The following is a 17225-nucleotide window of genomic DNA, read 5'->3' on the forward strand; positions in this document are numbered from 1 at the left end:
AACCAAACATGGAGAAGCAGCATTCAGCTTCTATGCACCACAAATCTGGAACAAACTTCCAGAAAACTGTAGAACAGCTGAAACACTGAGTTCCTTTAAATCCAAGCTGAAAACGCAGCTGGTTAGAGTTTGATTATCAGTAACTGGAATATACTTTATGTGTATTTGCTTCATGAATTTGATATTTGACTGAATGTAAAGTTTACCGCTTGTTTCTTAATTGATGACTGTACGACGTTATTATCATGTAACACTGAACTGCCTTGTCACTGAAATGTACTATAGAACTAAACTTGACCTAATTTTATGTAAAAATATAAAGTTTCTGGTTCCCTAACCAGATGATAACTCAAAAAACGGATTAATTAAATTTTTTCCGTGAATTTCCTCTTAAGTCTTTGGGACTTCACGGAATCCTTGAATTTCAGGAAACTCCTTAGAGAAGCCTCCTTTTCCTGTGAGTCTGTGTCTGTTCCTGCCAGCCTTTACATACAGACATGTACATTTCCTTATGGTCTGTGGAGCTAAACAAAGGCCTACCTGTGTAGCAGCGAAGGGAAACTTCCCTTCCTCCTTCCAGAGCTTTAGGGCTTGTTTGGCTTTTTAAAGTCCAGCTCACCCGTCTGCACCACCTGTGGCCTCTCGGCGGCCCATCTGCGTCACGCTCCACCTGCCAGCAGCCGTCTGAACGGCCCAGAAAACAGATGTTACTTTGTGTTTCGGCTGCTTGGAATTGGCTTGTATTCAGACGCATCAAGTTTAGATCGAAGCTTCGTGTTCTGCAGGTAATTCTGAATATTTTCATGGATTAAAGGGAGGCAAGTTATTGATTAATGAGTTGACTGATCGATTAACAATTGAGGAGCGATTTTTTAAAATCTGAGTTTTCTCTTGTATCATGTAGGCTCATTACACAAAAAGCTTCATTTTTCATAATATGCTGATAAAAAAAATCCTTTTAACATTATTTTGTACTACTGTATTAAAGCTGCAGCATGTATGTAGTGTTTTACATATTTTGTTTATGGTATATAAGAGACAATCTTCCAGCGCTATCCAGAAACAACCAATCAGAGCCAGGAGGCGGGTCTTTAGCGCTGTCAATCACCACTCTATGTGGCGCTGCTCATCCCCCCCTATCTCTGTTATGATGTCGCTTTTCCCCTATCTTTTCATAGATTATATGACATATTATACTGTCACAACATGGTGACAGTTTTAACAAGTATGTAAATAAAATATTGTTTTTCAATAAAAGTTGCACACTGCACCATTATACTGACTGAATAAACAGAAAATTGTGGTTTTCTTACATTATTAAACTTAGACAAATGTATAAAATATAAAGAGAGGGACCTCTTAAGTTGTTGGCTAGAAAAATAAAATATGTGAAAAATAAAATGTGAAACAATTCCCCATAAGCAGAGATGTTCAAACTATAGCAGTTACGATAGTCTTCAATGCTTATTAGCATCATGTTTTTGTTTTCTATCACGTTACATTATTTCTCTTTTTATCTCCTCCGCTTCCCTTTTCCTCACCTTCGTGGCGAGTCTGTAATAATTGCTGTAGAAGTTGTCTCTGCTCCGTTATGCAGCTCGGCTGAATGAAGCGCTTTGAGGTGAAACGTAAGAAGCTTGGCGAGTTTTTACATATCAGAACAAAAGCGCATAAAGTGGATTTTGCATCTCAAACCGGACTCAGTCCTGACCTTTTCCTTTCCCAGTTCTGCTATGCCCGCCATCTTTACTCCTGGCTCCGCTTCAGGTTGACGAGCGGCGCCCTCTGCTGGATGGCGGCAAAACTACAACAATAATAGGATGTCCAACCGGACGTTTAGAAAATCGATTGGAACCAATTTAAATCTAATTAACCATTGATCAACAATTAGTAGTAAGTCGATTGATTGTAAATCTATAGCTATAGTTAAACCGTTCCAGGATAATCCCAGTAAGTCTACTGTCTGCTTGGAAATGTTGGCTTAGCTTTATGCTAGCTGCTCAGACCGCTGGCTGCAGCTGTGTTTCAGAAAGCAATATCACTGCAGTCAGAGAGGAAATATTAAGAGTCCTGATGTGTTCTCTGTGCATGAAGCAGCCGAGACTCTTGTGTGGTTTTGGAAGCTGAGAAGCCTCAAATTGGAGTTGAAAAAACCACCCACATGTCTCGGCTGAAAGCTTTCATCCGCAGCTCATGTAGCTGCCGCAGGAACTCATTAGCGGTGGCGATGCTTCCCTCCAGACCCCTCGGTCTGTGTCAAGCAATCATCGCTTTGCTGTTTTTATCCAGAAACACATGGAGGTCTGCGGCCCGAATGCTGATAACAACCCCTGCATGCATGTTCTGAATGTTTCGGTTCTGCTGGAGACAAACATGCAGATCCATACAGAAATGTTGAAACTGGGTGTTTTTCCTTTCCTCTGTGCAGGATGAGGGTGTGGTCATGGGAGCAGTTTGGGGAGACAGGTGTGGTCCTCCTTGGCTTCCTGACGCTGGCCATGTCTGTGGGAAACCTGTCCTCCAGAGGCTTGCAGGTACACACCACTGCAGGAGAACAACAAAAGCACTAAATCTTACGAGTATTTTTATCTGCTTTCTACTGCAAATATCATAGCACAGAGAAATAAGACAAAACTAACTTACAAGTAGCTTTTCAGGAAAAGACTTAGGTATTAAGTCAATAATACCTAAATATTGCAGTTTAATATCAATATTTTCTTACTTATTTGTTGAAACAGTCAACAAATAAGTTGACAGTTTGGTGGGAGACATAATCTATGAAAAATCGAGTTTTTCGGTTTTCTTCCAGCGCTAACTAGAAACAGCCAATCAGAGCCAAGAGGCGGGTCTTAGCGCTGTCAATCACATTCTGGCTTCTCATCCTTCCTCCACATCGCCTCTATGCGCTCTGCTATGCTGCAGCTAGTATAGCCTGTTGTGAATGCACAGTCTAGTTTTCTTGTAATGGTGAGTTGTTTCTCCATTCGTTAAGCATCAAATACACGAGGTAGATTGACAGTTCCTTGCCTTGTTCCTAAGTGTGTTATTTAAATGAACTTGATTGATTGATAATTATGACTGAAAACAGATTAGATTTTATTTAAAACAAAAAGAAATACAACATTTAGAATAAAATAATAAATTGGATAATTTTTTTTCTTTCTGAGGCCAAGTGAGTGAAGGAAAGGCACATTTTAGGAATTTTCATCAAAACATTTTGAAACTGTTCTTCACAAATATGAGCTACGATGTTCCATCAAGTCCCAATAAAACACATTCAAGTTGATGCGACGAACTTTTGGAATAAAGAGTCTCAAAGTCTTCCAGTCCAGCGCGTTCAGGTGTTTAAACTCCCTGAGAAACAAAGAGAGGTTGATAATCTGGATGTCTGCGTGGAACCGACCGCCGGCCTCATAAATCTGGACTCTCCTCTGGACTCTGTCGCTCCGTGTCTCTCAGTCTGTCTGGTATTTGCTGAGTTTCCCTCACAGCTGCGCTGCTTCACACCTTTACAAGGAGCTCAGCGCACATTCCAGCGACCCCTCGGACGGATCTGTTTGAATAAATGGATGCCGCCTTCAGCCCGGGCTAATGCTGCTAATCCACGCCAGGAATGTGGGAAACGCACCGAAGCCTCCGTACAAAAACATGGTGGCCGTCACGTCGCGGGCCGGGATTTGTTCTGGTTCCTGTCCACGCTCCCGTGACGGTCCAACAATCCTACAGCTGTTGTTGTTACTGTCAGGAGCTTAGGTTCTCTACACACAACACGGAGCTAAACAAACCGGTTCTGCTGCGCTTGCACCTGGACACACCAGAACCGGCCCAGGTTCTGCTTCATCGCTTTGGTTTAGGAGCATTTTATTATTATTTACGGGAGATTAGAACCAATAAAATAGTGATAAAAGAAAGAATTCTGACTTTTTCTCTGAATTATTGCTTTTTTCTTTATCAAAATGACTTTTGATTGCAAAAGATTAAATTCAGAATTCTGAGAAAAATGTCAAAATTTTCATGAAAAACCCGATGGTAATTTCTGAGCTTGAAAAGTTGAAAATTTGGTAGAAAAAAAATCAACAATTTTTTAGACAAAAGGTGGAAATTTCTGAGTTTCAGAAGTCCATTGAAATTCAAATAATTTTCAAAAGTTGAAATTTTTGATATTTGAAACACATATTTTTTTATTCTACAAAATTTCAGAGCTTAATCTTAAAATTTCTCAGTTTCTCTAGCAAATTTTCAATTTCTCAAACTCAGAAATTTCTGGTTTGTTTCTAGAATATTTCTGAGATTAATCTGAAAAATTTTCTAGCAAATATTTGATTTTTAATCTAAACATTACAGAATTTGTTGTAGCAAAATTTTGACTTTTCAAATTCAGAAGTTTTATTGTTTTCCTAACCCACAAAAAATTCTGAGATCAATCTCAACATTGCTGAGTTTTTTACTCTTCCTATTTTTCTGTCTACAGTGACTCGGCGTAGAGCTGTGAGAAAGAAAGTCAGATTTTGTGTTGAGTGGTCTTCATCCTCTTCCGTAGTCATTAATCACATTCATATTGTGTGTTGTAATTCTCCGTTTCACCAGGAGGAGGGCGCTGCGTCCAACAGCCTGGAGGACCAGCAGGAGGTCACCACCTACTGGTGGGGCGAGTGGGCCAAGTGGACGGCCTGCACCCGGACCTGCGGCGGGGGGGTGATGTCCCAGGAGCGCCACTGCCTCAAGCAGAGGTCGGTTGGTCCAACCCAGCCGGTACAGTTCACTGGTGACCCGGTTTGATCAGCTCTTAAACTGATCCAAATAAACCAACAGTGGAGAAAACCAGAGACTCCACAATGTCATTATTTACTAAATAAACATGAAAAAGTGCAGCAGGAGGTCACAGCTGCTGCAGGCCAGGGCACAAAGACATCAGAAATATTCTCCAGGAGTTTAAAAGAAATGTCCAAAAACCCAAGAGAAGGATGTTAAAAATAACAGAACAAGACTTCTGCAGCGATGTGCTGTGAACTACAACAGACTGTTACGTCCAGACTAAGATCATTTTTATTTTTAATACAAGAAAAAATAAAAATATTAGCAGAATAATGTCACAGTATTAATATTTTCTTATACATGTTTATGTAAAATGTAATGGAGATTAGAAACAAGGGCAAAAGTTTTAAAGGGAAAGAACAAAATAAGAGGAGATGAGAGAAACCAACAGTCTGGAAGTTTGTTTCTAAACCTGCAGAAAGAGAGAAAAACAGAGAACCGAGAAACTACAAACATATTTATGTATAACAATAACAACACTTAGAAAATACTAGATGATACAAGATGCATTTTCTGGCAATCACACTTAGTGTTCCTTAAACAGCTGGATCCTAACATTTTATGTGTTTAAATGTGTTATTAATAAGCGGTGAGCAGATGTTAGAGGTATTTTTAACTGATCCTTTTGATTCATAGTGTGATTATCTAATCTCGAGAAATATAATTATGTCTCACTGGAATCATCTTTTAGTTTGATTTCTGGCTGACTGGGAGCTTTAACTTAATCCAACAGATTACGATGTGTGTTTTTCTCATCTTCTCAGCCTGATATTTAGCTTTAATGCGCCGCCGTTTCTCCAAACGTTTGTTTTCTGTCCAAAGAAAGAAAGTTGCTGCTGGAAAGGACAACATGACTTGCACAGGAACGGCCAAGAAATACCATCTCTGCAACACCGTAGTGAGTCTCACTTCCTCCTCACCACTTCACATCTTCACAGAAACAAACATGGCCGCTCCAGCTGCCTCCCTGTGAGCAGGAACAGATTCAAACTGTCCTCAACAAACATAAACAAAGGCATTTCCAAAACAAACTGTAAAACCAGAGGACTGTCACTACAATAACAGAGGCTGTTTGTCATGAATGAAAAAGGTTTTGCTTTTTTACTTAAAATATTGCATATTGAATTCATTAAAAGTATTATATAAAAATTAATATATGCTGTATATTTATGTTTTTATGTCCCAAATACGTTTTAAATATTTCTTAAAATTAATATTTTAGAAATTAAAAGACTACTTTACTATTGTTATATTGCTATTGTTTTACTATTTTAAAAATGTGTTACATCTTTGAATTTAGCCAACAGTTTGGACAATTCTGCTTTTTACAGCAGAACGTTTTATCTTCAGTCTTCTGAAGACATGGAGGAGACATGTCTCACTGTCCTCTGGTGTCTCTGTCCACCAGGACTGTCCCGCCTCTGGGAGGAGCTTCAGGGAGGAGCAGTGCTGGTCCTTTAACTCGCAGCGTTACAGTGGGAGGAACTACCAGTGGAAGCCTCTCTATCCTGGTAAATATCGTCCACTCGGCCCTCAGCCACAAGGCAGAAATGCTGAGGATGCTAGGAGTTTAATCTGTTTGAGCTAAATTTGTTCACACATACAAATAATGAATTAAGCTGCGCCTCTCTCAGTCTGGATTGAAACTCTGTCAGTGGGGGTCATGGAAAGTTTGGGGCCCAAAGTTAAATTCTGCCTGAGGCCCCATTAAACCCGGGTCCGGCCCTGACCCGATTCATTAAACAGGCAGGATGTGAGTTAGAGCTGCTGCAACACTAAGATCTTTAACTGGGTAATAATTATTAATATATAAATGTTTGTTTTTCAATTTTGTCATTTTTAAAAAATAATTTTATCTCTTTTCTTTTACTTTTATCTCATTCAATGCCCACGACTTTTAGTGTTTTTTTTTGCTCTTATTTTGGTTGTATTGTTATATTTGTGTGGCTTATTGTATAAATCTGAAAAATCTAAATAAATGGGATTTTTTTTCCATTTAGTTTTAAATGTATAAGACATAAAAGTAAAACTGGATGAGAGAAAAAAAAAACATTGAATTAGAAAACATTTAAAAATATATATATTAAATAGAACAAAAATACAAATCATTTTGGTTTCAGAAAATAAAAACAATCATTTAAAAAAAGTAAATGACAACCAGAAATAAACTTAAGACAAAACATGATTAATATAAACAAACCATGAGTTTTCAGGATGTGAATAAGTTGGTTCTGTGACCAAAGCTTTGTTCAAAACTGAGGAAATGTTTTTGGGTGAGAAATCGTCCCTGCATTAAAAATGAATCAGTAATGAGTTAGTCGAAGGGAATCGTACTCTGACCCGTCTCCTCCTCCTTGTCTTCAGATGATTATGTTCATATCTCCAGCAACCCCTGCGACCTCCACTGCACCACGACGGACGGCCAGCGGCAGCTCATGGTGACGGCGCGAGACGGCACTTCCTGCAAGTACAGCAGCTACCGCGGCGTGTGCGTGGACGGGACCTGTGAGGTGAGTCTGACCCGGTTCTGCCCTCACCGCTGTCTCCGGCTTCATGGCGCCGGATTTTAGCTCCATGTTTACGGGAATTTTTGACCTTTTCTCCCGAAGTGCATGTGTGAGGTCAGACACTGATGTTGGCTGAAAAGGCCGTGTTCTCTGCAAGGTTATTAAAGTTCACAAAAACAAACAAAACAACAAAAATATTTTTGTTAACTGAAATAAATAAAAACGGTAATGGGGAGAAACTACAACTAATTGGAATTATAGATATAACATCCTTCGTTTTCGTGTTTATGAATCTATTTATTAACTTTTTGGATTGATGTGAAATAGATTTTTTTTATGTCAGCTGTTGACAATTTATGGCACTTATGTTAGTCCGTAAAATGGTGGCAGCAAAAGTTTTGAGAAAACTGCAGAGTAAGTTGGTTGTTCAACAATAATTAAATACATTATTAGAAAAATTTAGAAGTATCTTGTGTTTACAAAGTTCAATTCTTTGACCTTTTTGAATTCGGCACCTAAAAATTAACCAAAGTATGAAAAACAAAAACAACTACTGTAACTAATAAAAACTAATCTGAAACTAAACTTTATTTAGTTCATGTGTTACTTCCTGGTTTGGTTTGCAGCCGATCGGATGTGATGGGGTTCTGTTTTCCTCCAACACGCTGGATAAGTGCGGCGTTTGCCAGGGAGACGGCAGCAGCTGCAGCAGAGTCACCGGAAACTTCCGGCGCGGAGCCACGACGCTGGGTGAGCCTGCCGGGCTTTGACTAGACACCAAAACACAAACATCCACACGCTCAGGAGAAAACATGTCTGCATTCTGTCTGGTTCAGGTTATTCTTTCATCACCCAAATCCCTGAAGGATCCTGGGATATCCAGATCATCGAGAGGAAGAAATCAGCCGACGTTCTCGGTACGTTCTCTGGGCCTTTATTTAACAGAACACAATGAATAAGTAGTAAGAACTGAATTCAGCTGAGTTCCCATTTTTTTGCGTTCCAGCTGTGACCGACCAGGCGGGAAACTTTTTCTTTAATGGCGCCTACAAGTTGGACAGTCCGCAGAACTTCCACGCTGCGGGAACCATCTTTAAGTACCGGCGGCCCATGGACGTTTACGAGACCGGGATCGAGTACGTCGTCGCCAAAGGCCCCATCGACCAGGCCATAAACATCCTGGTACAGACGCATCAAACAGTCATTTTATTCTTCTGAAATGGTTACCGTCCCTGACAGGGTTGCCAGATTGGGTGGATTTTCACCCATTTGGATTTTTTAACACAAAAATCAGCTTTTCACAGCACTTGTCAGGTTTTCAGAAAGTATTCAAATAGTTGTCACTGTGTGGCAGAAAAACACAAAATGCTCTAAAAAATTATGTGATTGCATTTATGCATTTACCTCATTACTTAATTTATTTTGAAATGTTAGGATCTGTCGAACATGACGTCATCATTAGCTGCGCTTCCATTACAAACATGCAAAGATCTTTGTAGATTTTTTTCTAATGCTGAACAAACACCATGTTGTTTCCATTGAATAACAAAAGATATTAAAATCACGTTTGTTCACACGGTAAGTGATTTAAAACGTCATCCTCCAACCACTTCCTGTGAAAAAATGTTTTAGTCGACATTTGCAGATTATAGACACATTTGGAGGAGCAGCTACTAAAACACGATCACAGGGTGACTAAGCCTGACAAAATGAGCAATAAATAAATACATAAATAAATTGCATGATGACTTAAAATAAACTCAGTAATTTTAATTTGCATAATTTATGGTTTTTCTCTCTGGTTTGGTGTTTTGGTCTCAACTTGCCCTTTTTTTGAAGAACAATTTTATTTAGAGACTTCATAATTTATTTTATTTTTTCATTTATTTATTTTGGAAACTTCCAGATCCAGTGTTAAAAGTTCAATATAATTTAAAGCTTATGTACCATTATATTACTTGGAAATGATTTCAAAACAACAATCTTATTGTTTATTGAGACGATTAATCATCCAGAAAAACTTTCATTAGAGGTTGAGATTTGTGCTTTTTTATTTTTTTAAGTTGGGAGGGTTTTAGTTTGTGTTTGGGTGGAAACTGTCAGTCAGATCTGGCAACCCGGGTCCAGGATCATCTGTAAAAGTCTCTGTTGGTTCAGGTGTGGAACCAGAACGGCCGGACGCCCTACATCACCTACGAATACACGGTCCTGCGGGACTCCCTGCCCCCCGTCCCGCCGCCGCCGGTCTACACCGGGTCGGAAACTTCGGCCGCCGAGGTGTCTGTGGAGGAGGACGGCCCCGCGTCGCCCAACGGCAGCGTCTACGACCAGAAGGTTCCCGGGGGCCCGCTGGAGGCGGACGGGGCCGACGGGCCGAAGGGCCAGGAGACCAACGAGGTGTTTGAGGAGACGACGGCCATCGACTGCGACGAGGACGATGCCGGGCTGCCGAAACGCACAGGTGAGCCAGAACCAGACACATCCAACAGTTTCCTTACAAAAAGGTGAAATATTTGATCCACTGCTGATGTCAAAACCTAAAAAAACAATTTTTGCTCCTTTCTCAAAAATAAATAAAGTCATATTATTATGACTTGATTCATGTATTATTGTGACTTTATTCTCATGTTATCTCAGCTTTATTGTCATATATTTTAACTTTAATTTCATAATTTTACAATTAATGTTTGTGTTATTTCAACTTTTTTTTGTACAATTTTGTTCTCGTAATATGATTTTATTGTGATAATTTAATTTTTCTTAGTATGTAATACTCTGTCGTAGTATTTTGTTAAATAATATTATTTTAAATATCAAAAAAATACCTCAGTTGAAATCAAAATGCTCAGATAATTAGTTATAAAAATGGGAAAACAGATTTGTTTGGAATAAAGCTGATAATGTTAGTGATTCTCCATGCAGATCCAAACTGATCCTCTCTACTGTAAGTCTGTAAGTTTTTCTTTTTGCTGGTCGGGACAGACGGGTCCAGTTTTCATGCTCCATTTTCTGCATGTGTGTGAGAGATGGCCCTTCAGGCTCTGCATTATTCAGAGAACAGACACATAAAGAAAACCAGCAGTTGATGAAAAATTCAGAATTTTGTGGCGTTTTTGTCTTTAAAAATGGCCGCATCACAAGCATGAGCACTAATGGCTTTCCTGCGGCCTCTCGGCTCGCTGCGCCGGCGGCAGCACTGACAGCATGTTGACTCCGTTTCCACGACAACCCAGTTTCCTCGTTCCAGTTTTGGCTCATTTGTTTGTATTATAATTATCTGCAAAATAATTTTGTTGTATTGATTAATTGCTTGCAGTCGTATTTAGTAGTGGAATCGGTTTCTGTTACGCTGAAGAACATCTTAAAAATGGAAAAGTAACTTCTCCGTTTCTGTTGCTGTTTCAGAAACTCAGTCTTCGTTCGCCCACATCCTGTGCATGTGATTCACATTTTGCATGTTTTTTATGCTTCCATTTGTGTCTCAACTGCTTCTAAAAATAACCCAAACGCTTAAGAAAAATAAGTTAATGTTTTATAAAGTCTAGAAAATGAGCCGTTTCAAAAACCTTAAGTCTCAATTAATGGGCACTGCCCTGTTACCTAGCAACCTGAGCTGAACTCCACCCCGATGCCTAGCAACCCAAGCTGAACTCCACCCAGTTACCTAGCAACCTGATCTGAACTCCACCCTGTTACCTAGCAACCTGAGCTGAACTCCACCCCGTTACCTAGCAACCTGAGCTGAGCTCCAGATGGTTTTACCTCAGTTTCCACTGTACAATGGCTGCTGGAAAAGACGAATGTTTTTGTTGTTGACTTCCCATCCAGAAACCACTTGCTGCATTCTTGTTGGTTGTACAGGAGGCTCCACTTCTGCTTTTCAAACATGTATGGCTGTATAGTTGCACAGCCATTTTCATGTGCGAGTGGGGGGGTAGGGGGAGAGGGCCGCAGCCGCTTATTTGCATTTAAAGTGACAAACACCCTAAAATGTCGTTATCTACGTATTATTTTGTACAAAAGATGAAGTGAACATGTTTTGTCGAGGCCTAACCTTTTCAAGGAAGCAGGATAATAGACCTCTAAGGCCATCTGCACCGCTGATCAAAGCTCATCATCTCTGATCCGGGTCAAGGAAACAGCAGCCAAACTCACGGCACCGCCAAGCCTCCCCCTGATGATGCCGCCCTGGACTCAGGGCCGGACTCCACCAACCTTATCTGGCGGGTTCTGCTGGACGGACGGATGGGTCCGGACGAGCTGCTGATCAACATCTCCACCAACCAGCTGCTGACGGAGGGCGACGCCCTGTTCCCCCCTGAGGCGGGCCTGAGCGACCCGGAGCGGCCGGCCGGCCCGCTGGACCTGAACGACACGCTGGAGTTCGCTCTGGGCCACAAAGGCAACGACAGCGGGGACAACCAGAACCGCACGGCCCAGACCGGCGCCGGACGCTCCAACAGAACCAGGTCAGACCAATCAGAACCGAACATCAGATCAATAATTTACTCTAGTTTCACCTGTCCAGCAGCCAGGAGGAAAAAAACTGAAAAAATGAGCAGAAAACACAGAAAAAACACAAATTATCCAATAATATGTGACGAGGAGTTGAGTTTAAATAAAACACCTGGCAGAGCGACAAATTACAAGTTATAAGTATTAAAACTGGAAATAAATTCTGAAATAATTATAATAATGTGCTTAAATTAAGTTAAATGATTCAGTGTCATGAATGACATCACTGATGTCCTGAATTTGTTTTCTGTTGAGTCAATTCGTCATAAACTTATGACGTTTTGAAATTTCAATAAAACAATGAGAAGTAAAAGTAATATTTTTAAATAATGCTCTATTTTCAGCTTGGGAACAGTAAGTAGCACTTTCAGCTTCTCTGGGCTGTTTTTGAAGTTTAATGTCTGTCAGAAGAGAAGATCAATTAAATTCTTTGCAGATTTTTGAAGCAAACGTTTGCGTTTTTCCACGTTGTTGGATTTTCTCACATTTTTGTTCAGGAAACCCAAAATTTTGCAGCCGAATGTTTGGTTGGCTGAGTGGAGACAGAAGGACACTTATGCACAATCCTTAATTCAGATATAAAAAAATATTACTTTGATTTCTCATGATTACGTTCCAGATATCTTGAACTGTAATTACGGATTTTGATCCGTCAAATGATAAATCCTTTGACGTTGTTTCAGATTTCTGGAAATTAAATCTGACTCGTCAAAATGTAATGAAAATGTCTTAAATTTTTATTCTTACTAGTCAGGATGTAACACAAATATTTTACATTACCATTCATGATAGTCAAAATATATTTTTAGATATCTGTGATGTAATTACAGATCAAACTGATTTTATGTTAAAACGGCTTGCCGTAGCAGGATTCTATCTGCAGATATTTCCAGTTTTCAGCGTCGCTCTGGTCCACAGTGAGCTGAAATCACATCTGAATTAAAGTTCTGGTGAATCCTGGCGTTTCGTGAGCAGAGCTGCTGACTCTCTGTGTTCACCAGGGGGAATCAGAGGTTCTTCCAGAAGAATCTGAAGCTGAGCGCTGCAGACATGTACCGCTGGAAACTTTCCTCCCAGGAGCCGTGCAGCATGACCTGCTCCATAGGTAACGCTGCAGCCCGACTGGGTCTGAAACCGTCTTCATTCACACATGGAGCTGCTTTTAGGTTTGATGAGGTTCTATATCTCGTCATAATGAGATATAAAACTTGGTCTCATTACAGTGAGGATCTTTAGGATAGTTTAGTGAATACTGACCTGGAGGAGACTCTTTAAAATTATTTTTAACATCCTGGTGAATAAATAAATAAAATAGTTATATCATCGTCATGTGGATGTTTTTATATCAGCAGTTTTTTATGTTATTGGTCAAAGTTTCAGCAGAAAATCCAGATTTAAGGAATAATTTAATCTCGTCCATCCGGGTCCAGGCGTGTCCAAGTCCTTCGTCACGTGTGTTCGCTACGACGGCGTGGAGGTCCACGACATGTACTGTGACGCTCTGACCAGGCCAGAACCGGTCCACGACTTCTGCATCGGCAGAGAGTGTCAGCCGAGGTAGAGCCGGTTAAACGTCTCGTCCCATCACGTCCCAGTTCCTCCCAGTTGGTCCCAGTTTGAGGTGGATGTGGTTTTCCAGGTGGGAGGCCAGCAGCTGGAGCGAGTGCTCCCGGACCTGCGGCGAGGGTTTCCAGTTCCGGCAGGTCCGCTGCTGGAAGATGCTGTCCCCGGGCCTGGACAGCTCCGTCTACAGCGACCTCTGCACCATGGCCGACCTGGAGCGCCCCCTGGAGAGGCGCGCCTGCAAGAGCCCCACCTGCGGCCCGCAGTGGGAGGTGGCGGAGTGGATGGAGGTGAGGCGCTCCGGATCCATCATGTCGGTTTGTAGAGACAAACTCTGGATCCAAAGCAGAATAAAACGGTTCTGTTTTATTTTCAAGTGAATTTTGTTTTCAGTCAGGGCCGGTCCAGGGCTTTTTGGGGCCCTGAGCAGGTTTTCATTTTGGGCCCCCATTCCAACATATCAACACCAGAGTTTTTATCATTTATAAGCTACCCTATGTGTAACACACAGGAAGCAATAAATCAGTTTATAGCATGATCAATTAAAACAAACTCAATAATTTCCATTTGCATTATTTATCGTTTTTTTCTCTTCTCTCTTTCTACCAAAAACTGGATGATAAAACTCTTCAGTCTGGTGTTTTGGTCTCAACTAGATCTTTTTTTTTTGAAGGACAATTTTGCTTACAGAGACTTTATGATTAATTTTATTTGTTGTTTCTGTTGTTTTGTTTATTTATTTTGGATATTTAAAATGTCTTCCGGTGTTCAAAGTTTATTAGAATTAAAAGTTTATTGAACTTTGAGAATGTCTTCTTGCATTAATAAGCCATTATCTTCACATTGCATGAAAATAGTCTCAAAACCACGATATTATAAGTTTCATAACTTCGGAGACGATTTATCGTCCAGTAAAATGTGTTTTCATCTCAGGCCCGTTAATATAGCATCATTTGTAATTAACTTGCATCGTCTTATTACAGCTGTTGATTTTAACCTTACAGACGTAGCAAATTAAAGAGAAATTCTTGTCTCAGGATCTAAATCTCTGCAGGTGTTTTATTTTCAGTGAGTTTTCTCCTCAGTAATCTCTAAGCTGTCTCTGCTGCAGTGTCCGGCTAAATGTGGCCGGAAAGCTCAGGTGACGCGAGACGTCCGCTGCTCCGATGAGACCCGACCCTGTGACCCCATGACCCAGCCGCCAAACGTGAAGAACTGCACGGGGCCGCCCTGCGAGCGCCACTGGACCGTGTCGGAGTGGGGCCCTGTGAGTGCCTCCGCCTGCAGCCGCTCTGCTGCACCTGGATTGGTTTTTAAATACAAAGGAGTTTGATCATTTCCATCCTGATGATTTTAATCATATCCGTTTTGTACATGTTTTTGTACGTTTTTATTTCTGTTTTATTTATTGTTTTTGGTTGTTCTGTTTTATTTTGGATATTTAAGATACCTTCCAGTTCCAGAGTGCAGTGTTCTTTAGTAAATTAAAGTTTATTGGTTTTTCAGAGGATGAACTTATAATCCCATTATTACTTGGAAATGGTCCCAAACAACAGTATTATTGTTAATCGTAATAATTACTGGGACATTAATCGTGACCTAACGGTGTCTGACGTGTCTTTGTGTCTCCGTCGTTCGCTGCAGTGCTCCGGGTCGTGTGGCCACGGCCGGATGGTCCGACATGTTTACTGTAAGACCCCTGAGGGCCGCGTGGTTCCTGAACACCAGTGTTCCCCGGAGAACAAGCCTCTGGCCATCCACCCCTGTGGAGAGAGGGACTGCGCTCCGCACTGGCTGAGCCAGGACTGGGAGCGGGTGAGTCCAGCATCGGCACGGCGAACCTTCACCTGCTTTATCTCTAGCAATACCTCAGGTCACCACAAGGGGAGGCGGAGAGCCACGATAACGGAGCTGAGCGAGTTTACGAAGCCGGTGAACTCTGCGTGTCTGTCTGCAGTGCAACACGACCTGCGGCCGCGGAGTGAAGCGGCGGATCGTCCTGTGCGCCGGCGTCAGCGGAGGAAAGTTCCAGATGTTTGATGAAGAGGCGTGTGGAGGCGGCGAGAAGCCGGAGGACGAAGCCACCTGCTTCGAGAGGCCGTGCTTCAAATGGTACACCACACCCTGGTCCGAGGTACGTCACTCTGACTCATTATATGCTGCAGCGTTTTGTTTGTTTTATTAGCTCAACTTATGCTTAAGCGCTAAAGCACATTTATTATTATTATTGTTATTATTATTGTTATTATGTTAGCGCTCTTTCTATTTTCAATTGTTCAGTTTCTGTGACCACTTTGGGTCTGAACTCCTCCATCAATCAAAGAACTTTTAGAAAAAGATGATGGATGGATTGTTAGATAGTTGGTTGATTGATCGTTTGGATAATTAGATAGATGGTTGGTTGGTTGGTTGGTTGGATGCCAGTCAGTTTTCATCCATCAGCAGACATTGAGATCCAGTTTTCAGGCTTTTAGATCAGAGAATGGAGTTGATTGTCGACTGTCTCCTCCAGTTAGAGTCCAGGACTTGTCATGCTGCGATGGCGGCCATCTTTCTGTCTCTGTATGTCCTCAGTGCACAAAGACATGCGGCGTTGGCGTGAGGATGCGGGACGTGAAGTGCTACCAGGGCAGGGAGCTGGTCCGGGGCTGCGACCCGCTCACCAAGCCGGTGGCCAAGCAGACGTGCACGCTGCAGGCCTGCCCCACCGAGCCTCCAGGTAGGAGAAGGTGTGGAACACAGAGCCACTCCAACATGTCCAACATGTCCAACATGTCCACCACTTCCAACATGTCCAACATGTCTGCCACCTCCAACATGTCCAACATGCCCAACATGTCCAACATGTCCAACATGCCCAACATGTCCAACATGTCCACCACCTCCAACATGTCCAACATGTCCAACATGTCCAACATGCCCAACATGTCCACCACCTCCAACATGTCCAACATGTCCAACATGCCCAACATGTCCAACATGGTCAGCATGCCCAACATGTCCAACATGTCCACCACCTCCAACATGTCCAACATGTCCAACATGTCCAACATGCCCAACATGTCCAACATGCCCAACATGTCCAACATGTCCAACATGTCCAACATGTCCACCACCTCCAACATGTCCAACATGTCCACCACCTCCAACATGTCCACCACCTCCAACATGTCCACCACCTCCAACATGTCTGCCACCTCCAATATGTCTGCAGATCAGACTAAGCCAAACTCAACTCTCTCACCAGTCTGTAATTTTCCGTGGGATTAAATATAAATGAGTCTAATTTTCCGGGATGTTTTTCCAGCCTGTATGCGTTGAGTGGCTTCATTGGCTGCTGTTTTCCTGATTATTTTCCAGATGAGAGCTGTCAGGACCGGCCCTCCACCAACTGCCTGCTGGCTCTGAAGGTGAACCTGTGCAGCCACTGGTACTACAGCAAGGCCTGCTGCCACTCCTGCCGAGCCGTTCGGCCATGACGGACCGGGACCCCGCAACTGCAGCGTCGCTCCAGCTCCCATCAGAAAAACACACAAATAATCTCGGATGTTTCCCTCATCTGGTCAAATTTCTATTGACCGGTTCAGCTTTCTAAAGTCATCAGTGATTAGCTTAGATTGTTATAAATTTAAAGATGTAGAATATGGAGGGCCGTTTGTAAAGTTACAGTCAAAAATGAACAGAAATAATTTGGGTTATTTAGCCTGTAATAATAGAAAACAATGGGGGTTATTTTCATCTGTTTTTTATTAATTTATAAATGTCACAGATTCAAGCTACATAGTTAGCTAGCAAACTACATATTTAACTCCAAACTAAATATTT

The 17225-nt window shown here is 41.7% G+C and overlaps 1 protein-coding gene across 2 annotated transcripts; it reads left to right on the forward strand.

The window, feature by feature from the left end:
* Positions 1-1672: 1672 nt before the first annotated feature.
* Positions 1673-17225, forward strand: adamtsl2 (ADAMTS like 2). Of its 2 annotated transcripts, none has more exons than XM_088008599.1 (18): positions 1673-2534; positions 4588-4730; positions 5638-5713; positions 6224-6326; positions 7180-7325; positions 7949-8072; positions 8159-8239; positions 8329-8504; positions 9480-9783; positions 11458-11791; positions 12839-12942; positions 13268-13394; positions 13477-13690; positions 14512-14667; positions 15045-15215; positions 15358-15534; positions 15975-16119; positions 16761-17225. In XM_088008599.1, the coding sequence occupies exons 1-18, from the start codon at positions 2430-2432 to the stop codon at positions 16877-16879; spliced, it is 2805 nt and encodes a 934-aa protein (XP_087864725.1). In that variant the 5' UTR covers positions 1673-2429; the 3' UTR covers positions 16880-17225. The 2 variants fall into 2 exon arrangements, with proteins under 2 accessions (XP_087864725.1, XP_087864726.1); XM_088008600.1 differs by having other exon boundaries at positions 15975-16129; positions 16761-16845.

The sequence above is a fragment of the Poecilia mexicana genome, unplaced genomic scaffold, assembly GCF_051168715.1.
Source record: "Poecilia mexicana isolate PSO_F unplaced genomic scaffold, ASM5116871v1 scaffold_9, whole genome shotgun sequence".
In the NCBI taxonomy this organism is placed as follows: Eukaryota; Metazoa; Chordata; class Actinopteri; order Cyprinodontiformes; family Poeciliidae; genus Poecilia; species Poecilia mexicana.